The sequence below is a fragment of the Arachis stenosperma genome, chromosome 5 (genome assembly GCF_014773155.1).
Source record: "Arachis stenosperma cultivar V10309 chromosome 5, arast.V10309.gnm1.PFL2, whole genome shotgun sequence".
NCBI lineage: Eukaryota > Viridiplantae > Streptophyta > Magnoliopsida > Fabales > Fabaceae > Arachis > Arachis stenosperma.
Window position 1 is genome coordinate 140,090,766 of NC_080381.1, and position 25,240 is coordinate 140,116,005.

The 25,240-nt window shown below is 31.7% G+C and overlaps 2 protein-coding genes across 2 annotated transcripts; one reads left to right on the plus strand and one right to left on the minus strand.

The window, feature by feature from the left end:
- The first annotated feature begins 15,282 nt into the window (after positions 1-15,282).
- Positions 15,283-16,524, plus strand: LOC130979537 (vacuolar iron transporter homolog 3-like). The gene has a single exon (XM_057903002.1). The coding sequence runs from the start codon at positions 15,361-15,363 to the stop codon at positions 16,078-16,080; it is 720 nt and encodes a 239-aa protein (XP_057758985.1). The 5' UTR covers positions 15,283-15,360; the 3' UTR covers positions 16,081-16,524.
- Positions 16,525-17,742: 1,218 nt separating this feature from the next.
- On the minus strand, positions 17,743-23,238 carry LOC130981613 (uncharacterized). The gene is made up of 7 exons (XM_057905188.1): positions 22,367-23,238; positions 21,350-21,428; positions 20,490-20,641; positions 19,916-20,039; positions 19,612-19,797; positions 19,224-19,295; positions 17,743-19,107 (listed from the first exon to the last, which is right to left on the minus strand). The coding sequence occupies exons 1-7, from the start codon at positions 22,822-22,824 to the stop codon at positions 18,283-18,285; spliced, it is 1,896 nt and encodes a 631-aa protein (XP_057761171.1). The 5' UTR covers positions 22,825-23,238; the 3' UTR covers positions 17,743-18,282.
- Positions 23,239-25,240: the final 2,002 nt, after the last annotated feature.

Consider the following 25,240-nt stretch of genomic DNA (forward strand, 5'->3'; position numbering starts at 1 on the left):
AGGGTACGACTCAACATTGTACCCTAATTAAGGGGCATGCAGATGGGCCAATACTGCTCACTCTCTCTTACAATACAATAACATAAATATCGAATAGTCAGCTCACTCGTCCACTTAATCAAGTGTCAAAAGTTCGAATTCTGTTTTATGCTTGTAATAATTTATTGACCAACGACAGACCTTTAAATAGAGCTCAGATTCGCAACGGATTAGTCTTTAATCTATCGAGTTGGAGATACCGTTTGGATAAACTAAAAAAAATAAATATATAATTATTTCTGCATTTTTTTATTAATTTAAGTTTTTAAATTATTATTTATGTATCTCGTCTTATTAACTTAAGTGTTTTAATTTTTAATATAAATAGTTTTATAAAAAAAAATAAGGGGAAAATCATTTTTAGTACCATATGACATTATAAAACCAATAATACTGATCAAGGCATAGATTATATTGATAGTGGTATCTTCTGTTTTATTAGGTAATTATTGATATATATGAAAGTCTGTAAAAAAAATTGTATATATGAAAGTAACATATATATATACTATAGAAATTAAAGTTATGTCTAAATACGGCCATTCGTTTATTTAATTATTTTTGTTCAAGCGAGAAAATAGAAGAAAGAATGAATATATAATTATAGATAGATAAATATACATTTTGACATATGTTCAAAACTACCTTTTCATTTTTATTAGTTTTCTATTTTAAATTGCAATTTATTAATCAAAGTATATATATATACTTCTTGATGAATGCTATTGCTGGTTATTAACAGCTTAACACATCACTGAAATTGTAATTTAATTATACAATTAATTTTTAAACGAAATACACAAATTAAAAAAGTTTGTACATGTAAAAAGCAGTAATTTAATAAAGTAAACCTACATATATACATAAATGATTAAGAATTCTTGCTAAGTAGCTAGTGAAATTTCATCTTTTTTGCATGCTATAGAATAGGATCTTTTTCTTTTTTTCGTTTTGAGCCTTTCTTATCTAACTTTCTTGGTTCTTTTAAGAGTTGGACTAATATGGTAGGATTCCTTAGCTTGTTCGTGTGATGTTCATGCATTGCTTTGACCACCCATAAAACAACAATATAATAAATTTAAAAATATTATTCGTACACTAAAATCAACTACTAAAATCAGTTATCAATATAATTTATATATAAATACATATATAATTTAATTTATTTTCAATATATATTTATATTTTAACATATATTTTATACTAAATTAGTTTTTGTAGCTATTTTAGTATACACGTAACATAATCGTATCTATAGTTGTTAATTAATGCCATGCAATAATTGTGACCATGCATTATTATTCTTGAAAACCTCTCATTCACCTTTCTATCTTTCTTTCTTTTTTTATTTCTTTCTTTTCATTTTTTTTTCTTTTCCATTTGTTTATGTAATACAAGAATAATATGTAATAGTGTATCATACTACATATACCTTTAAATTTATGTCAAGATGTCTAATAAAAGATAGGAATCTCCAACTTTAAATTAATTGAAAATTGAAAGGCGCAAGGTCCTTATTGAAACAAATGTGTAAACTATATAGTTCAAAATTTGCCTTATATATATATGTATTTAAAAAATGTTTTAACATTTAACGAAATATCATGCAACTTTAATTTATTCATTATTAGTCACATTCTCTTTATTTGAACTTGACTATCACAGTGTCTTCAATCAAGCTTTTCTGCTTTAATTAATTTTGTATACTTTTTGTTTTGCTTTATATAATAGTTGGAACCATTAATAAGATTCTTAATAATAATGTTTACGCCATTTATCTGATCAAATATATATCTTATAGCTTATATGATGACATTTTCGGGGGTAGTTAATAAAACTATTTTGAGGACCAATAAGCAAGCATCATAGCAGTCGTATGATTTAATTAATTAATTGCATGATTTGTAAAAAATAAGTAAAAGATAGTTTTTTTTTTTTGATATTAAAGCATATCTTAAAGTTCATGCTAACTAATATAAGGGACTATTCTCAACTATACTGTTTTAATACTACACTTTCGTTTAATTAAAGAGCAATTTTGGGAGAAGATTTCATTCAACAGAAATTAAAACATGCACTTAATTAACCTAATTAAAGGGACTATTGATCTAGTGACTTTTAAGGAGCTGAATTTTCTATGTGTCGATTTCATGTTTACAATTTTAGTCAATAACTTAAGAAAATTGATTCCTGATTCTCTTCATAATATATAATAGAGGTAGTAATAGCAATGTGATTAAAGATCAAGATCAAGATGATGTGAATAGTTAGTGTTAGTTGTGAGGATTCTGTTTTAGGACTTACTGATATAATAAAATTGGAAATATTAGAAAAACAAAAAATAATCAATCTAAATAATTTAAATTTATTTTATTTCATATTTATTTATTATAGAATTTATTAAATAAAATAAAAAATAATAAATTTAGAATTATGAATGGTTGCTATATATAGTAGGTTATAGCAGCAGCATGTAATAATTACCAATCATAATACTCAATACAATCACAATCATTCATTCTCTCTAATCTCATTACTCTCTCTCAAAATCCTATTAATATGTATGGTATGAAATTAGTTCAATTAGTTATTATATTTAAAATAAAAATATTTTTATACAAAAAATCAATTAACAAATTAGTTATTATGTATTTGTGTATAAATATATATTATTTAATTTATTTTTAATATATATTTTATATTTTAACGTATATTTTAATATACAAATAATTGATTTAATGACTTATATTTTATATACATTTAACATAGTTGTAGTTTAAAAAATTATTTATCATTAACGCAAATATTTATCCATGTCTTCAGAGTATTAAAAGAAAGCATTGTAATTATAAAAAAAGGTCACATTAAGAACCTTTTGTTATATATATATGCTACTAATTAAAGGGCTATTATAGAGTATATCTTCATTTGTTCATTCTTTCATTGTTAGTGCAAAATGTCAATGAAATCACAACAATAAAATATGATTAGTGAATTTTATTTGATAATTATTCAGTCATAAAATCACGTATTCTAAATTATTACGTTATTAAGAAGAGTTATATAAATAATTTAGTCATATTAAATGTACATCAATTTTTAAAATTAATTATTAATATAAAATATATATTAAATATACATTAAATTATAATATATTCATCCACAAATATATAATAGCTAATTTAATGTTAATTTTTAATGTGTATATAATGTCTTTATAAATAATTATATCTCAAACAATTATTTTTTTATAAACACATCTTATTTTAGTAGCTCCATAGTTTAAACTTTAATTAATTACAAGATTTATTAATTAATATACAATGCCACAATTATCATGTTCGTATTAGTGTACACAATCTAGAATCTTTCACAACCTTCTACACTTAGCTTCAGCTGCAAATCAGTTATGACAACTCAATATAATTCTGTTACATCCTGAACTTAGTATCTAACTAACTTGTAATCACACATTCAATCTCCACTAATAATGTATAAAATTCATAGTAAGAAACTGAGACACTTTACGCTTTCACTTCTCTAATAATGAATCCCTGATTTCAATCACCTCTATTCTCTCATCTCAATTTTTCTGTAAACTTCTTCTCAAAACTTCTGGTACCTTTCATGGTATCAGAACTTCGGTTCTGATCCATGGATCACCACATCTCTTCCGCCACATAATCTCAAGCAACGTAGCTAACCTCAATGGCGTCAATTGCAAATTTTTCAGCCACAATCAAACTCGACAAAGACAATTTCAAAGCATGGAAGCGTCAAGCTCTTACATGTGTGATGAGCGGATAATTTATACGCTTTTTGGCATTGTTTTTAGGGAGTTTTTAGTAAGTTCAAGCTACTTTTAGGGATGTTTTCCTTAGTTTTTATGTTAAATTCACATTTCTGGACTTTACTATGAGTTTGTGTGTTTTTCTGTGATTTCAGGTAAATTCTGGCTGAAATTGAGGGACTTGAGCAAAACTCTGAAGAAGGCTGACAAAAGGACTGCTGATGCTGTTGGAATCTGACCTCCATGCACTCGAAATGGATTTTCTGGAGCTACAGAACTCCAATTGGCGCGCTCTTAACGGCGTTGGAAAGTAGACATCCAGGGCTTTCCAGCAATATATAATAGTTCATACTTTATTCGAAGAATGACGACGTAACTTGGCGTTGAACGCCAAGTACATGCTGCTGTCTGGAGTTAAACGCCAGAAAAACGTCATGATCCGGAGTTGAACGCCCAAAACACGTCATAACTCGAAGTTCAACTCCAAGAGAAGCCTCAGCTCGTGGATAGATCAAGCTCAGCCCAAGCACACACCAAGTGGGCCCCGGAAGTGGATTTATGCATCAATTACTTACTCATGTAAACCCTAGTAGCTAGTCTAGTATATATAGGACATTTATCTATTGTATTAGACATCTTTTGACCACTTTAAGTCTTTAATCATTCGGTCACTTGATCATGGAGAGGGCTGGCCATTCGGCCATGCCTGAACCTCTTTCACTTATGTATTTTCAACGGTGGAGTTTCTGCACACCATAGATTAAGGGTGTGGAGCTCTGCTGTACCTCAAGTATTAATGAAGTTCTATTTTCTTTTATTCAATTCCTCCTTTATTCTTATTCCAAGATATTCATTCGTACCCAAGAACATGATGAATGTGATGAGTTAGATAACCCTCATTATCATTCTCACTTATGAACGCGCGTGATTGACAACCACTTCCGTTCTACATGCAACAGAGCTTGAATGTGTATCTCTTAGATTCCCCAACAGAATCTTCGTGGTATAAGCTAGATAGATGGCGGCATTTATGAGGATCCGGAAAGTCTCACCTTGTCTGTGGTATTCCGAGTAGGATCCTGGGAATCCGGAAAGTCTAACCTTGTCTGTGGTATTCCGAGTAGGATTCCGGTAATGAATGACTGTGACGTGCTTCAAACTTGCAAGTGCTGGGCGTTAGTGACAGACGCAAAAGAATCAAGGGATTCTATTCCAGTAGGAGCGGGAACCAACCAGTGATTAGCCGTACTGTGACAGAGTGCGTGAGCATTAGTTTTCACTGCGAGGATGGAATGTAGCCATCAACCATGGGTGATGCCTCCAGACGATTAGCCGTGCGATTGACAACCGCATAGGATCATTTTCCCGAGAGGATTGAAAGTAGCCACCGCTGATGGTGAACCTCTATACAAAGCTTGCCATGGAAAGGAGTAAGAAGGATTGAGTAGAAGCAGTGGGAAAGCAGGCGTCCTTGAGCCATACAGCATCTCTATATGCTTATCTGAAATTCCTACCAATGAATCTACATAAGTATTCTATCCCTTTTATTATTTCTTTTTATTATTAATTTTTGAAACCATAAATCAATATTTAATCTGCCTAACTGAGATTTACAAGGTGACCATAGCTTGCTTCATACCAACAATCTCTGTGGGATCGACCCTTACTCACGTAAGGTTTATTACTTGGACGACCCAGTACACTTGCTGGTTAGTTGAACGGAGTTGTGTCCACTCGTGCCAAAAATCCTAAGTTCCACAATTCTACAATAAATGCAAATCAAAGAACAGTGATCACAATTTCGTCCACCAATGTGTCAAAGCCAACAAATTGCAAAATCACATCACCACGCTATCAATTCCAAGAAATTCAATTCAAAACAGGATCGACTTGAAGGAAAGATCTCACAAGAATTTGAAGCATGGGAGCAACGTGATGAGTGCTTGGTGGTGTGGATGCTCTCTACCATGAACGAAGTCTTCATGAATAGAGTTGTTGAATATGACTATGTGTACGAAATCTGGGCATCACTGGAAGAATGCTTCATATCTAGGTAAAAATCAAAGATAAGAATGTTGAAGGCACAACTAAAGATGATAAAGAAACAAGGTTTTACAGTAATTGAGTACATAGCCAAAATTAACAAGGTAGCTAACTCTCTCTTTGTGCTCGGTGCACCACTTTCAAAGGAAGAACATTTTGATTTTGTGCTAGGAGGACTAGATGAAGAATTCAGTGTGTTTATTACCATGGTAAACTCAAGAATAAACTCGATGACTGTTAGTGAGTTCGAATAACAGCTTCTTGCACAATAAGAGGTAAATGAAAGATTTCGAAAACCAAACCTAACTATGGTTCATGCAAATCTAGCTAAAAACGAATCAAGATCAAACAAGGCAAGTAGTGAATTTCCAGCAGAAGAGTCCTATGAAGGCTACTATGCCAAAGGACAATCTGGAAGGCGAGGCAGAGAAAGGAACTTCAGAGGAGGCAAATATTGGTGGTCAGGAAGCAAACCTCAGTGTCAGCTGTGTGGAATAATTGGCCACACAGTTTGGCAATGCTTTCACTAATTCAACTAGCATTACCAAAATTTCCAGTTTCACAACTCCAATGGTGGCCCTCCACCACCAAACAGCATGTTCCATCAACAAACCTCACATGCTCCTTACCAACAACCACAGCCACCTTACTAATAGAATCAACAAGCAACCACAAGCAATCAAAATCCTCCAAAAGCACTGCTCGTCACAAATAACTTTGACAATGGCTAGTATCCTGACTCTGGAGCCTCTCATCATCTCACATTTGACCAGATGAATCTACTCAGTAGCTCAGAATACCAAGGACCTGAACAAGTGTTTAGAGGTAATGAAAAAGGTATGATTATTGCTAATATTGGAAGGTCTATCATGCATGCATCTATGTCAAACAAAAATTTCAAACTCTAGAATTTGCTTCATGTACCTACCATTTCAAAGAATTTAGTTAGTGTCTCCAAATTTGCACTAAATAATGGTGTGCTCTTTGAGTTTTGGCCTTATGTATGTGTTGTTAAATGTCAAGAGTCCAAGAGGATTCTGTTCCAAGGCAAATTTAAAAATAGGCTGTATAAGTTCACTGACATTCAGATACCAAGTCAAATATGGAAGCCAAATAAAGCACTAGCTTCACAGGCTTTTGATGCTGAACAAAAAAAGAAAATAAATGCAAACACTATCACTATGTACAGGAAAGCACAAAATGAAAATGAAAAAGCAGCAAGCAACAATAATGTGACAAGAAAAAGTGAAAAAGAGAAAGGAACAAAAAGAGAAATACCAAAATACAGCAGCACATACTAAATTACAAATACAAGTGACTTGTGTAATACAATTAGCAATGCTGATGATACAAATGCTAATGCATATAATTTGTGTAATAAAGTAGAGAATTTTGATGTATCTGTACCATTTAATGCAGTACATTTTGATGCAAATGTACCATTCACTCCCATTTCTTCAAATAAATATGTTGTTGTTGTTGTTGCTTGTCATAGCCCTGCTCACTCTAATATTTCTTTTGCTTGTGTTTCTTCTAACAAATCTACTGTTATTATTGTAACTACAAATTATTATGTCAACCCTATCACTGATAAACCTACTCTTTCTAATTGTGCCACTAAAAGTAAGTTTGCTGCATTTCTCACAAACTCCACTGCTAATGATGTTACCAATAGCCCTCCTCCCAACCTGCTGCATCCTTACACCACAGCTGATTCCATGACCTTAACACACGAACTCCAACCAACACCCTTAGCTCCTTTGACCTATGGTACAAGAGACTTGGTCACCCTTCCCAAAGAATCACTAAAACCATACTAACCAAGCACAACATTCCTTCTTCTCTTACCAGCAGCACCCCTGCCTTTTGTGAGTCGTGCACCATTAACAAAATCCACCAACTCCCCTTTCCACAATCCCATTCCTAATACACTAAACACCTTGAGTTGATTTTTTCTGATCTTTGGGACCCTCTCCTCACCTAAGCAAATCCATGTTCAAATACTATGCGTGCTTTATTGATGCCTTCAGCAGTAGATACACATGCACCTTTCTTCTACAAACTAAAACCCAAACATTCACAGCCTTTCTTCAATACAAAACCCTCATTGAAAATAAAACGGGACACAATATCAAGGCCTTCCAAACTGACAATGGAGAAGAATACATGTCAAACACCTTTAGCCAATATCTCAGAGACCAAGGCATACAACACATACTTACCTGCCCTCACACACATCAACAAAATGGTTGTGTGGAGAGAAAACACAGACACTTGACAGAAACCTCCCTCACCCTCTTGTCACATGCATCCTTACCTCTCTCCTTTTGGGATGAAGTTGTCCTCACTGCAACCTATCTCATAAATAGATTACCAACCCCAACCTTAAACCTCAAATTCCCTTTGGAAACTCTGTTTAACACCATACTAGATTACCAATCCCTAAAAGTCTTTGACTGTGCATGCTACCCCTAGCTTAAACTATACCACAAACATAAATTAGATAATAGGTTCACCAAGTGTATCTTCATAGGTTACAATCCTGACCACAAAGGGTACAAATGCTTATTTCCATCAGGAAGAATCTATATGGCAAGGAACGTTATCTTTAATGAGCTTGAATTCCCCTTTCCATCATTATTCAACTCCCAACACTCCTTCAACAAACCAAAAACAACCAAAAGCATACCATCAAGTACCTACATTTTTCAACCACCCTGCATAGACATTCATGATGCATCTCCCACTAATACCAATACTTTATCTGATTCATTACAAACTATACAAATTCATGTCATTGACTCTGAATCTGAAACTAACCTTGTTGGAAGTGCAGATTCCTTTAAAACTGTCCCTTTGCAGGTGAAAACTGGCCCTCGTGTGCAACCTACAACTGACACCACTGCACCAGTTCCTCAGCTGAGACCTAACACTCATTCCAACAGTACTTTGCAGAATACACACCACATGCAAGCCAGAAGCAAAAGTGGTATCACTAAGTCAAGAGTGCTCACTGCCACACTCTCAAGCACAGACTCAACCAACAGTCTTTCGAAGTCCATCACTCAGGCCCTTGCCACCCCACATTGGAGAGAAGCCATGGAAGAAGAGTACTTAGCACGAATGAAAAATAACACATGGAGACTTGTTGATCCACCTCCCCACTCAGTATTCATAAGTTGCAAATGGGTATTTCGAGTAAAAAAGAACCCTGATGGCACAATACAAGGCAAGGCTTATAGCAAAGGGATTTCACCAAAATCAAGGAGTTGATTATGACCAGATCTTCAGTCCTGTGGTCAGACCAACAACCGTTCGAGTCATGCTGAACATTACGCTTGCAAAAGGCTGGAAAATACGCCAATTCGACTTCAACAATGCATTCCTCAATGGTGACCTCAGTAAAGATGTATACATACAACAACCAGAGGGCTTTGCCTCTTCAAACTTGTATCAAGTATGCAAATTGCAACATTCTCTTTATGGCCTCAAACAAGCTCCAAAGGTCTGGTTCACTAAACTCAGCTCTACCCTCCTCAAATTTGGCTTTGTAAACACCAGATCAGATGTGTCTCTCTTTACCAGATTCACCTCTTCTTCAGCAGTTTACATCCTAGTTTATGTGGATGACATTTCGGTAACTAGCAACTTAGAATCAGAGATCAACTCCATCATGACTCAGCTACACAACACCTTTTCTCTCAAAGTCCTAAGTGAAATGAACTACTTTATTGGCATTGAAGTCAAACATAGCAACAACGGGATAGTAACCTTAAAGTAAACAAAGTACATTCAGGATCTCCTAGAAAGAGCTTAAATGAGCAATGCCAAATCTGTGCCCACTCCTATGACCTCTTCTCTTATGCTGTCAGCCTTTAATGATGGCAGTTTTAATAATCCTACACTTTACAGATCGATAGTTGGAGGCTTGCAGTATGCTACAATCACAAGATCGAAAATTTCCTTTTCAGTTAACAAAGTTGCACAATTTCTTCACAATCCTCTTGACTCTCACTGGAAAGCAGTAAAGAGGATCCTCCGATATCTCTCAGGCACAACTCAGTATAGTCTGAGGTTCAACAAGTGCACAAATTTCAGAGTCTATGGTTTCTGTGATTCAGACTGGACCAGTGACATCGATGACAGAAAGTCCACCAACGAGTATGGAATCTACCTAGGTCCCAACCTAATATCTTGGACGAGTAGAAAATAATCTGCAGTCTCAAGAATTAGTACAGAAATAGAGTTCAGAGGTATTGCAGATGTAGTAACCGAGATAGTCTGGTTGCAAAACTTGTTCACTGAGATTAGAATGCCATGCTCTGCCAAGCCTGTGGTATACTGTGACAATTAAAGTGTTGTTCTTCTGTCTGTCAATCTGATTCTACACAATAAATCAAAACACTTCGCTCTCAATCAATATTTTGTAAGAGACTTTGTCACAAAAAAGGAGCTTTTCATTCAGCATATCCCAACACAAGACCAACTCACAGACACACTCACCAAGCCCCTCTCAGCAGCGGCATTCCTTAAGTTTCGAAACTTGATCAGAGTGTTCGAAGTAGATTCCTAAAAAATCTTTGGTTTGAAGGGGGGCATGTTAGTGTACACAGTACAAAACCTTCTCCAACCTTTCAGACTCAGCCTCAGTTGCAAAATCAGTTATGATAGCTTAACACAATTTTATTACACTCTGGACTTAGTGCCTAACTAACTTGTAATCACATACCCAATCTCCACTAACAATGTATAAAATCCACTATAAAAAATTGAGACACTTTAATCTTTTACTTCTCTAATAATGAATCCCTGATTTTAATCACCTTTGCTCTCTCATCTCAATTTTTTTGTAAATTTTTTTTCAAAATTTCTGGTACCTTTCAGTTCAATAAATCATTAAACAAATTATTCTATACAGAACTTTTTGACATTATAGGAACTCTTCAATAATATTTAATTCGTATTTGCTTCCAATAATTCTTTAGTGGAAATTAAAAAATTAAAATACCAATGTACTACTATGTATATGCTACTATAATGTATTTTTTAAAGTTGTATCTGATAATTATATTATTATAACAATAAGTAATTAATCAACTTACTTAACCACATACACCAATAAGATGTAAAGTTAATGGATGTCATTATTATTGTAGATAATAGAATCACCTTTACTTCTCTGGGGACTTACTTTAGAATTATTGTGGAAATCAATAATATAATGAGACAAAGTTTGTGGACCTTAGCTTATTGAATTAATCCTCACCAGTCTCATCCATTGAGCACAAGTTGGTGTCACCAAAATAGTGGAAGTAATGTTTGGAGTGCAAATTAAAATTGAAAAGAAAAACTTTGGTTTATGTCTCTGATTGGAAGAGATATTGGTATTCGTGTGGAATGCACACTCCCTCCCATTATTTATTTAAATTATCTAATTTTCTATTCCAATCATGCAATTGTTTTTTTTTTTTTTTTCTCACAATGCTTTTAGTGCTTTCCTCTTCAGCACTCCATATAAATCTTGCTTAGCTATTGGGCGCTTTTCCCCCTTCATTAATTAATTACTTCTATTTTTCAAGTCAGATTAGGTTTTGATGGGCCATTAAAATAATTTAAACAACTTATATCAAGTTTGAAGGCACTATAAGAAAATTTTCATTTGCTCTTCCTAGCTATATAGACTGTAATCATTATGAATATATGTAGATGTGAAACAAGAAAATTTTTTTTTCTTTTTGTAATTTTAATATTAAGGTGAAGAATGTTAGTTATAAATTTATAAATATTTTAGATATATATTAAAATTAATTATTAATATAAAATATATTTTAAAATATAAAAAATACAGCATAAAAAATAAATTAAATTATATATTTTTATTAAATATATAATGACTGATTTGATATAAATTTATAAAAATATTATATATATACTAAAAATTAATTATTAAATTATTTTATATTTATGTATAAATATATACGTTATTTAATTTATTTTTAATATTTATATTATATTTTAATATATATTTTATACAAAATAACTGATTTGATAATTGGTTTTGGGGTGGAATGTAAAGTAGTTGTTTTATTTTATAGTCACACTCTTATATATATTTGAAGTATATATGCATGAACATAATTACATTTGTTACGGCCTGAAGCTATGATACATGAATTGAGTCAATATCTATATTATTGACGGAATTTTTGTAATTTTTAATATCTATTTATGAGACAATATTAGGTGCATAAGCACGATTACAATATCTAAAACTAATTCTAACAACAAATATAATCTGATAGATATTATTACACTATCAAATTGGTACAAGTCACAAATCATCATCAGCTCTTAGTAGTGGTTCAAGATATGATTGGGTTGATTACCCTCTCGGTTTTCTTCATATAAAATATCTTCAACTTGAAACACACTAAGAGTATAAGAGCTTAATAGTAACCAACCATTATCTAATAAAATATCGATTGATCAATATCAAATAATTTTACAGCTAAGTATCGATATATAATTCGAAAAATCATACAGAGATATCAAACTGTAAACTTTACCTACATATATCAATACTAATGTCTAATAGATTGTCTAAATATTTTTCTTAAAGTCTTTACCCCCTTATGGTAAAAATATAATTATCTTTTCTTGCACTATTTTATGTTCTTTCTATTATTCCTTATCACCCGAAGTAGCTAGATTCCAAGCCTGCTATGGTCAATATTAATGAGTGTAGTGCTACGTATTAATTTGTTGCGAATCAAAATTCTATTTAAAAATTTATTGTTAATTATTAAATTATTATATACACAAAATTTAAATTTTTAATATTTAATTAAATAAATTAATAAATTAATCACTAAATTAATTTAAGTTGACTACTCACTGAGCACATATTAAATGAATATTATGGTTATATTTTTTATTATCCCTTATAAATAATCATCATTTAAATAAGAACATTCCGGTAATTAAGATTTTTGTTTGAATATTATTCTCATAAATATTTGAATTAAGTTGTAGACCATAATTTGAAAGCTAATAATAATAAGGACTCATCATGAAAAGAATATTTATATATTAATTAGCATGTTACTATAAATATTAAAAATTTAATAGAAAAAATCATCTTTTCTTATTAAGAGAGTTTAGTATTTCTTCAAAAATAAATAAACATTAAAATTTTAATAAATGGATTATTCCAAAAATTAACTACCGTACTTATCGATGGATACCCCAAAAAGATTTGATAATGGCAAATTAAAGTATGTACTATATTCCACTATGTGTTATCATGATGAAAATATTACATGGTAACTCATCAACAAATGCATATATATATATAATCCAACAATAATATAAGCCCAAGAATCATTTCCAATATTTCAGCAATATATTATTATGAGTGAATCATTATTCATCGTGACATAAATCGTTATAATAGGATATTACACGTTACATACATACATACATACCCTTTTATATGCTTAAGATTCGTTGCTTTCAACCGACCCATAAATTATATATATTAGGAACAAAAACAAGCATTACTTTACACCTTAACTAAATAGGAATCACATGATTTTTGCTTTATTTACAAATGCAACACGAAATCCTGTTGTTCTTGCTGTATTGTAACTGAAGAAACAAGGATAATGCACCTTTTTTTATTCCCTTGTGTTAAGTTGCATTTGCATATGACATTATATGTATCAATATCATCAATATCTTTGTCCCTTGTGTGGTTCATGCCTTCTTTGTGACTCATCTCATGAACTTTGGGTTTGGTAAAACTTACCTTAATTAATTTTATTTGGAGATAAATTAGATGACGTATATAGTTTGATCTCTATTAATCCTCTTCTCTCTATGGCTACTATTTGTCTCTAGTTCAATTATTATTCTATATACTCTTTTTATTTATTTATTCCTTCCCAATTGGAATGTATATAAATATAGCATATGTTATGTACTAAAACTATGTTTAATAGTGCTTTGTTTTCTCTCCATCATTCTCTCACTAAATAAAATTATTGAATTGTTTCTGGGATTCAATATACTGTTGATTGGTGTGTAAAGTTTTTTATCTGATCAACAGTGCCTCCCATTTATGATTTGTAACTTTAAAAAAGAGGTACTATACTACTCTTCTTTCTTTTTTTTTTTTAGTGAACAAAAGCATTGATATATAGTGATTTTGACTTCTTAGTTTTTTTTTTTTTTGGGTTCCATGTTATGAATTACATGCCTAAAGTTATTTTAGGGTTTATACAGCGAGTAAACCCTGTAAAGCAAAAGGTTCAATATTCAATTGTTTAATTTGCAGTAAACTAAACGCAGTTTCAGTAAATAAATTACCTCATCACATTCATATCCAATTATCCATTAATAATAGCTATGTTAATACATGAGTAATAAATTTTGCCTTAAATCTTCAGTGTAGCTTTTTCAATTCTTTAATAAGTGAGGCAACATTTACTATATTATATACCAATTTTAGAATTATAGTTGGGTTAGTTGTGTTTGAAAAATATATTTAATTAGTTTGTATTGTTTTTTGATATATTTTAAAGTGTACCTTTTTAAAAAAAATAATGCATTTTTATTATATTTGGTTTTTTTTAACGAGATGTGTTCTTTGCACCCTTTTTTAGTACACTTTTTATATCTTCCTTTCTAATTAGACGTAGAAATGAATCTAATACAAAGAATCAAAAAGTAATAAATGTATATTATTTTAGAAGAAAAAGTATAAACTTTAATTTGTACTTAGGAATATTTTTTTAAACAAATCGCAAATATTAAGAAAAAAATATTTTATCCTATATTTTATATTTTAACATATATTTTATATAAATAATTAATTTTTTTATACGTGTAACATAATTATTTTTTTATATTACATTTATTATTATAATTAAAAATAAATTGCACATAAATATCATTTAACAATAATGATAGAGAGATAATATCTAAAGTTTATATAATATAACATCTATAATTTTATATATATAATATTCGTATTTTATATTTATTATATTTAAAATTATATAATTATTCTAATAATAATTAATAAATGGTAAAAATTCATGCTTCACGTGAAGTTTATATCTGAAAGTCGTTAAATGAAAATTTAGTCAAATCAGTCAAATCATCTAACGACTCTCAAGTATCAACTTCACGTGAAGTCGACTGTACCTGAGTTTTCACCTTAATAAATACTAAATAAAATAATTTTTAACTATTTTAACTGATTTTTTTATTATTATTGTTATTGATGATTTAAATACCAATTAAGAAATGGTGGTTTGGAAAATGTTTTTGGCTTTTGATGAGTGGGTTTGTCCCACATTTGCCTGCAACATAGACAAAATTTTTATCCATAAATACCCTTCTTCATAGCGTGTGTCAACCACACTCTTCATCTTCTTCTTCATTCATTATTTTCTATATATTTCTTATTACTCTTTTCCATTTTCATGGCATCAAATCAGGCTTCCCTCAATCACACCAACAAACAAGTCTTTCATAGCAACAACAACAATGACCTTGAGCAACAAGCAACAACAACACCACTTGAGATCATTGAAACCAAGAAGGAGGAAGAAGAAGAAGAAGAAGATTTCTTTGACTACTCAAGAAGATCTCAATGGCTACGTGCTGCTGTTCTTGGAGCCAATGATGGGTTGGTCTCAACAGCATCACTAATGATGGGTGTTGGAGCAGTGAAACAAGACATCAAAGCCATGATCCTCACCGGTTTTGCAGGCTTAGTTGCCGGCGCTTGCAGCATGGCCATAGGTGAGTTTGTGTCTGTCTACTCGCAACTCGACGTTGAACTCGCTCAAATGAAGAGGGACAAAGAAAGAGGAAACAACAACAACAACAATTCTGAAGAAGAAGAAGAAGAAGAAGAAAGATTGCCAAACCCTTTACAAGCAGCAGCAGCATCAGCTTTGGCATTTTCTATTGGTGCAATGGTGCCATTGCTTTCTGCTTCTTTCATAAGAGAATATAAGGTGAGGCTTGGTGTGGTTGTGGCTGCTGTAACCTTTGCTTTGGTTCTGTTTGGTTGGTTAGGTGCTGTTCTTGGTAAGGTTCCTGTTTTTAGGTCTTCTTTAAGGGTTCTTCTTGGTGGTTGGATGGCCATGGCTATTACTTTTGCTCTTACCAAGTTGATAGGATCAAGTGCTCTTTAATTATTACTTTGTCATATTATGTTAATTATTCTATAAACACCCTTTGTTATTTACTACCTATTTGATATATATGTTATTTTCAAATTTTAAGATATTCTTAAATCAACAATGTATTAAAGGAAGGCACTCATGCATTTCCTTGTCTTTTTACTAGAAATGATTAGATGAGAGCATATAAGTTGAAGAAAATTAAAGTTGTCTTGTTACTTAGCATAAAATGAGGGTAAGGCTTTGTAGTGTTTCAAAGCCTTTTGTAATTGGTAAAGACTCAGGTGCAGTCCACTTCACGTGAAGTTGATAGTTGAGAGGTGTTAGATGAAAATTTAGTCAAATCAATCAAATCATCTAACAACTCTCGATTATCAACTTCACGTAAATTCGACTGTACTTGAGTTTCCCCTTTATAATTTGTATACAAGAAGTGCTTCTTTTCATGTATGATAATTATATTGGTAATGAACTAAAGCTTATTATTATTATTATTATTATTATTATTATTATTATTATTATTTAAAAGGTATGTACTTAGGTGACTACATAAAATTATTTTTAAATAAAATTAATAATTTAATAAAAATATTAAATTAATGATCATATTCACGTAAAGACTTTTATGTGAGTTGTTTCCATACACTAATAAATTAAAGCAACATCACAAAAGGGAGAAAGTTCCAATAGGAAGAACATGCCAATATATGCTATGGTCACTGGCCATGTTGAATTGCTTTGCATGTTGATAATGATACAACCTTTTCTGGCATATGCTATTTTCTTGAGAAATTATGTTTGCACACTTTTTTATATATATCTTTTCTGTACATTTTCTTTTCATTGTATACGGAACAAAGTTTATATTTTCTCTCGCTTCTTATCAATCACTTTTAATATCACAATTAAAAAATATAAAAGAGAAATATATACAAACATAATACAAATAATATTTTTCTTTCTTATTATGTTTAGAATACCGAACATGTGGATTCGGACAGGATAGGTGTTGAGTCAACTTTTTTCTCCAATTTTGGTTCAAGATATATATATATATATATATATATATATATATATATAACTTGAAATATAAAAGGACAACGGATGTAACTTTAGTTGTTAAGGTTTTGACAATAATCTTCTTATGTCATTGGACAATATAAGAGGAATTTTTTTCAAACCCATGATGAAGACGCCATATTCTTGTATCGATATATAAATAATTGAAACTTATGATAAAGAAGTTAAATCTTACTAGATTTGCAAATAAGATATATTAAATCTCTCATTAAACACGGTTTCCCTTTCAAAGTTGCAATTATTTGTGCTTCATCCCCTAAACTGTCTCAACAGTATTAAAAGGCCACTATTCAAATAAGAGTATTGATTGTACGAAGATGAGAGGAGAGGTGAAAACATTCACAATCCATTACTGTATAGAGGTTCACTAACTACATAATAAGCCATTCTATTTTTGTTTGTTTCGAATTCTGAAGTTTGTACAGCAAGCCAATAAGGGGTATTTGATTTTTGGAATGAATTGGGAATAAAATTTCATCGTTTTCAATGAAATTTCCACCCACTTTTTACCGTTATCTAGATACACCCTAATAGTTGAATGGTGTGGCCTTGAGAGTTCAATTAGCACCAGAGAATGCTACAACAACGAGACCCTGACAAAACAAGCATTGCTTGATATACATATCATATATGCAAGCATTTTTAGTATAATACAAATATGAATATTAATATTCCCCTATTCATAAGCCAATAACGATAAAAATTTATAAAGAAAAAAATTAATATTACAACAACTTCAACGGTAACAAAGAGATACTCAAGTTTATTCAATAACCCCCCAAGAACTAAATTCTTTCTAACTGAGACGGCCAAGTGTGCATTAAAAGGGACTTTACAACTTGGCTTAAACAACAAATATAACACCACTCTTCCTTCTAAACTTTTGAATGACATGACAAAATCTAAGGTTCTTGTCGGATACACTGCTCCACATTGAACAAGGGCCTTGCACATATTGGAGAAAATTTAAGATACCCGAACCAAATTAGGTGCCTTAAAGTGCGACACCAAAGTGAATTATGAAAACCTCAACTCTTTCTTTTCAATCTTGCGGCATAGCAGGTGTTGAACCATGTTTTTCTTACCCTCTTCTGCTTCTACAAAACCACAGGAAAACGGCCCCATATAAACCCCTCAGACTATACTAGGAGGATCCCCTGACCAACTGCATACGGCACGCGGCCAGCGAGTCCTTATGCAATCTACCAAAGGTGCATGCTGAGAAGGCTCGGGTTTTGATACTTCAGTGTCTTTCCCAGAAGATTCAGTTGCACCGGAAGAAGATGAAACCGGCACATCTGCCATGTATTCCTCAGGCGTCCATCTTGGAGGAACCGAAACTCTCAATTTCGTGAGTCTGGGTCTTTGTAATGGAGTTTCACCCCTAAAGTTTAATTGACCGCCATTTAGATCTGACTTAGCAATCCCATTAAAATGGTAGAGATAAAAAACCTTCTTACCCATCAGTCCCGATGAATCCTTCAAACCTCCCAAACTCTTGTCAAGATCCAAAATTACTTGCCAAAACTCACTCCATACAATGAAGCCTGTACCACAAAGGTGCTCAAGCTTCTCTTGTGGGAGTTTGATATTTGTTTCTCTGAGAACTTGATGGAAACCCTCCACACTAATGAAACCACCACCTCCACTCTGATCTTGGGCATCAAATGCTTTGCGTATCTGTGATTCCCTCTCTTCTAGTTCATTCTCGTTTTGAACACTTGTGTCAAGGGCAAACAGTACTGTGTAGTGGGATTCACTCCCAACAACCCATATAGGCCACTTTGGGCATTTCAAATACTGACCCACCTTGCAGAAATTAAGGGATTCTAGCAGTGTGAGAAATCCAACTTCTACACACTGGGATATACCTTTAAGAAACATTCCTCCACCTAAATCCATCCTGCCATCAAAGACATTAGGGACAGCCTGTCCACACAGCAGTAAATTCACAATTTCCTACAACAAAAAATTCGACCAAAAAGAACAACCTTAAAATATGCTATATCAGAGAATTTCACAAACACAGTAGTAAAAAGGATAGCAGCATTTTTCAATTGCCTGTCTGCAAATACCTGTGATGCATGCCCAAAAGGAGCAGTAACTAGCGGTAGGCTAGGATCATCCCTGTCAGCTTGAACCAAGTCCTACAAGAAAGGAAAATATTGCAAGCGTTAACCCGTACACATTTAAAAAAAAATAACAAATGCAAATTCTCAGTTATTATTCAATGGCATTTAATCACTTAATTGGCCACCATATTCCCCAAATCTGTAAGTGTAAGCTCATCCTTTTTTTCTTTTTTCTGAAACTCTAAAAAATAAGAATTAAAAATTATTTAAGCATGAAGATTTCCTATGCATAGCTTTGAATATTCAAAGCTTTTAATTACAATCCCATTCAACACTACAATTAGCCAAGTCATGGAATTCTTAAGATGCAATTGCAACTAAAAGAACATACCAGTCCCCGGGAAAGTAAAGCAGATATCAGGAAAAGCAGTGCCCCCATACGGCTTTGGAATGATGGAATCATTGCTTCAAGTCTCTTCAATGCAGTTGCTTGCGACGTGTATGTTTCAATTCTAAGAACTTTCTGCAGATCCAAGCCGGATTCTATGGAAAGACCTTCGAGTGCTTTTGCAATTACCTATTCATCAAACAAGACCTGACTTAGCAATAAGAACATTGTAGCAGGAGTATAGAACTGCAAAAGACTATTGCAACATGCTGTTGCACTACCAATATCAACAGAAAATTCAAGCTACCTCATCCCTAGAAAGATTTTCAGAATGTTGAATGTCACTCCCTAGAATGCTCAGAGTTGCAACCACAGCCCTTTCATTATTTCCACACATGAACAATATTTCACTCATGCTTCTTACAAGGGCACTGTTAAAAAAAATATTAAATAATTAATAAAACAATTAATGAAGAAAGCGCATGTTACCATTAAAGGGTATACCTGTCAACATCAAAAACTAAAAAGCAATGAAGCATGTAGAAAGACATTTGATTTTCATAACCAATGCTCAATGAGATTAATAGATGAAACGAAATGGAAGGAAAAACAAAACTTATTTGAGGACACCTTATGGTAATCTTTGTTTGATGCTTATTTAATATGCCAATGTATAAAGGTCAACAAATAAATATTTTTTTTATGAATTATATATAATGGAAGGTATTTTAGGAAATACCAAACCCCCCTCATATCCCCATTAAAACCATTACATATAAAAGATATTGACATAATTTAGTACAAAGGACAAGAACTAGATCTCTAAAATTAATGCATTTACCTAGTTAACAAAAATGACTGATCAGGAATAAGTTAATCACCTTACTTTTAGATCTTCAGTAAGTGAAGAAAAAACATTTGATGGAACAGATTGACTTTTAGAAGACGATCCCCTCAAGACCCGGTTCTGTGGCATGAATAATGCATCTTTCAACTCATTACGGAAGAAAAGAATGTATTTGAGCGCAAATGCCTGCAAAGTTAAAAGGAAAAAATGTTACATCAGCACAAAAGAAAATGAAGAAGAAAGAGAAAAAAAATAATGCACATTAGCACATCTCAATACATGCTCACACAGACCAAGCAAAATAAAACTGATATTAATTTATTGGTTGGATGATTTGGGTCAAAGATCAAGAAACCGAGAATAAGCAAAACAGGGCATAATTAAAATCCATTTATTTAAACCTAAAATATATACACAGGGAACACAGAATTCATGAAAAAAGGGCAGCCCAGTACACAAGCATCCCGCATTAATGCAGAGTATGGGGAAGGATCACACCCAAAAGGTGTAATGTATGCAGCCTAACCTTGAGGTCACATGGAGATAACTCAACCGTTACTCCAAGGATCCCATTCTAGTGGTGTACAACAAAATTAAAACAATAACAGGAGTAGTACCCATCATATTCAAGTTACCAAACTTCAAACTTATTATCTGAGAATGTTGAACATTGTGATATTTGGGGTTATTACATATTACAATTTCAGAATGACGACACACACACACACACACACACACAAATGATGTTTGTAGCACTGGATATTAACAGGACTCGGCTTTCAATAGATGGAAGACTGGATGTCAAAACGATATTGAACAGTTACAAACAGAATTCAACAGCTTCCCAAAAAAAAAAAAAAAAAAAAAAAAACACTAAAAAACGGGGACCATTACTTGTATAGCTGCCAAAACGCCACATGGCCCACCTTCATGCTGCACTAGTCCCATTGATGTTTCTGGATCAGAGCTAAACCTATAGGAAAGTTTACATGGTAATAGCATCAAGAAGTAGGCAGATAAACGTATTATAATTTAAAAGTACATGAAAGAAAGAATTCAAAACCCTTCTAGAAAAGGATGACATGCATGGTATAATTTTTTTAGACAATTAAAAAAGTAATCTATTAATGAATTATACACCACGGTGAAATTACTTGCATTCATGTCATCATGTGGCGTTTCTCTATCTGCACATTGGTGGCATATATGCAAAGATCCTATTGCAGTCATTAGTTCATGTTGTTTTTCAGTGAATTTAGTTGGAAAATCATGATGAGGCTATTTTAAATTTATATAGTAATGAAGCTTCTCCTTTTTGTTTTTTCTTTTTTTTCCCAGTATGCTGCATTTGTATTTTGTCTCACAGGGAAAACACAAAAAGGGTGTAAATAACAAGCCGTATAAATGAATTCCCCTTCACTTTTCTGCATTGACAGCTTAAAGAACAGACTAGTTCCCTTACCTTTCTTCCATGAAAATTCACAAACAAAGGGGGCAACATTATCCTTTCCATTTTGTTGAATTCAGTAAAACCACATGCAACAGAAGATTTGATACATCAAAACATCCAACATCAAGCTTTCATAAACCAAATAACCATCTCAAAATAACTTTCCTCGCACAATTTTGGACTAAAGTCATATTTTGAACTTTAGATATACACATTGTTCAACATAGAACAAAATTCAAATTAAGCATAAGAATGAGTCTTTCAATTATTCAACCTCACCATTGAACAATAAATAAGAACTTAATTCGTGATATAAGATTGGAATTTAAATCAATTCACATTTTCAGTAACCACAATGCAAATTAACTACAAAATTTCCATATTGGAGGAAAATGTAAATAAATATTATCAACAAAACTTTAAAATAAAGAATTCACCACAGAATTTAGCCATGAGAATACCTTATACCCTGATTGCACCATTGCGCTAGAATCCCCTTTGAGACCTCACTCCCAAACACAAGAGCAAACAACTCATTCGCTTCTTCTGCAGACAGCTCCTTACTCATCAACCTCTCACTCCCACCTTCCGAACGCACGGCTTTCCCCTTTTCCTCTGTCATCACCACATCACCACCGCCCTTCCCGCCTTTACCCGCTCCCGTTGCCGTCGGCAAATCGCTCTTATTCACCGTCGCCGTCGACGTCGCAGCCATCGCCATCATCCGCTTCTCAGCGGCCGCGGCCATGAGCTCCCGTTGCATCCGTCGGCTCTTTGCCTCCGGCGACTCCTCCGGCAAACCCGATACGGCCCCTGCGACGGCGTCCCTCGGCTTGCTCCGCTTCGGCTCTGGCGGCGAGTGCTGCTGCATGCTCATCCGAATCGCCATTTGCAAATCCTCTTCCTCGCGATCCGCCATTAAATCCTCAAAAGAATTCCCAAATCGAACGAAAAACCCTAACGATCGAAATCGAAGGTTTTTCGCTTTTTCAGGGTTTGTGGAATCGAATTTGAAAGCCCAGGGAAAGGGCAATTATGGAAATCGAATGGTGAGACGGTTCTCGGCGGCGCCGTTGGCCGGTGGCGAGGAGCTAATGCTGGTTGAAACGATGTCGTTGTGGAGAAAAATCTGCAGCGTTGGTTTTTTGTAGAGGAACTTGGATGTGAATTGACTATGTAACCCTGAGCTAAAGGGAATAGTGCAGCGGCTGTGAAGTAGGTGAATTAAGGAAGAATGTGAGGGTATTTTGGAGAATTCGCTGTGGCTGGTTTTGATTTTTGCAGATTTTGTATGTTGAGTGCTTCTACCGGGACGGGATATGGATTCTTCCCATTAATGCAGAGAGAAGCGTTTCATGCTTCTGTCCTCCGTTTATAGGAAACAAATTTTGCACATTAATCTAATTAAATTTATAGGTAATTTTTAAATTAATTTATTTGAAAATTAGTTATTTATGTATGTGTATTGGTTAAAAAATTGATAAATTTGACTAAATTAATCATTAAATAATTTAATATATTTGACTAAATTATTATTTAATGATTCTCATTATCAGTTTTATATAAAATTAATTTATTTAAATTTTTACCATATATAAATAGATAGTAATTAATTTAGTAATTTATTTTTTATGTATATATAGTATTTTTATATAGAAAAAAATCTTTTAAAATGAAAAGAATTATAAATATAAAGTAAGTAATTAATTAATACTAAATTTATAATTTTTATCATATGTAAATTAAATTATCTTAATTCAAAAATAATTATTTTTTATTTTTTTATTTATCTAATTTTTCCACCTTAGAAGTTCTCGATCATTTTGTTTAAATATTATCTTGGTTTGTCATGGCTACTTAATTGACATATTTAATATTGTGTCTGATATTATTGTTTGATAGAATTTAATTAAATCAAACTCGATAGATATCAATTAAATTACATGAATCAACTTTGAAATACGTGGATCATATTGACCGTAATTAAAAGTATAGTAGACATTTAAATTAATTTTTAAAAGATTTTAAATCGGATATTTTAATCTTTTGATAAATTTTTTATTGAACAAATTATTTTTTATTATTTTTAATTAAATTTTTAGAGTAAAGTATATTTAAAAGTTAAAGAACATATAAATTCATTCATTTAATTTTTGTTGACCAAAATAAATATTATCTGTAAATAAAAAATGAGAATAATAGATTTAACCATTTTTAAATTTCAATTAATAATATCACTTTTTTATTATATTTTTTACATGAATAAAGTAAAAGAAAAAAGATAGGGAAGACAAATAATACACAACATTACACGTGCTTAATTATGAATATATCTAAAAAGTTAGGATTTTAATTTAACTCATACAATTATAAATATTATAATTTTAATTAAATCAACTAGTTATGATTATTTTATAAAATCATACGATTTTACTAATTATCTTATGATTTTATATTTCACGTTTTTAATTACTACTCTAATTTTATATAAAATTTTCATTCCAACTATATAACTTGCTAATAGTGATAAATGGAGGTAGTTGCTTTTGGGGGCACTTGTCAAATTGGGCAAGCAATGTCGTAGGTTTCTTGATCCATCTTACACGACACCAGATCATGGTAATGCATGCATATATGGAAATGCATCCTCTTTTTTTAACCATGGATGGAGTAAAATATAATTTTTTATTATTAATTTTATAAATAAGACAAAAATAAATATGAAAAAAATAATAAAGAGTTAAAAATTATACTTTAAATTTTTAATTTTTTTAATAATTGAGAGAATCTATTCCGAGGCATATATATGTAGGCAAATTTTTTTTTATAAGCATAGTTATCATAACTGAATTAGTGATCGAACCAATCAAACTATTAGTTTATTGATTTATTGGTTTAATCGATAAATTACTGGTTAAACCGATAAAATCGGTCTCATATAAATAAAAAATATAAAATAATTAAAAACTTAAAACTAAAATTTAAAACACATATCTTCACTAATATTTTATAAAAAATTAAGTCTCAATTTCTAAAAATAATTAATATAAAAAAACCATAAAATTTATCAACAATACTACAAAAGTATCTTAATTTGACACAATAAAAATAACAATTAATTCAAAAGGCCTATCATCTAACTATAATATTAGTAGATTTTAACACTAATATCAAAATAAATAATTTTAATTACAATACTAGCATTAAAATAGATCAAGCAGATTAATAAATGTTTAGTGAAATTTATATTTATATTAATAATAATATATAATTAAAATATAATTAATTTAAAAAATAAAGAATACAAAATTAAATTAAATTATATATTTATAAAA

Bases quoted from the DNA above. Each gene is read 5' to 3' on its own strand.
- LOC130979537 (XM_057903002.1), top strand. From the start codon at position 15,361: ATGGCATCAAATCAGGCTTCCCTCAATCACACCAACAAACAAGTCTTT.
- LOC130981613 (XM_057905188.1), bottom strand. From the start codon at position 22,824: ATGGCGGATCGCGAGGAAGAGGATTTGCAAATGGCGATTCGGATGAGC. The intron at 20,040-20,489 runs GTGATTAACTTA...TTTTTTTAACAG, and splicing joins ACTGAAGATCTAAAAGTAAG to TGCCCTTGTAAGAAGCATGA. The intron at 19,296-19,611 runs GTATGTTCTTTT...CCTTTCTTGTAG, and splicing joins CTTTACTTTCCCGGGGACTG to GACTTGGTTCAAGCTGACAG.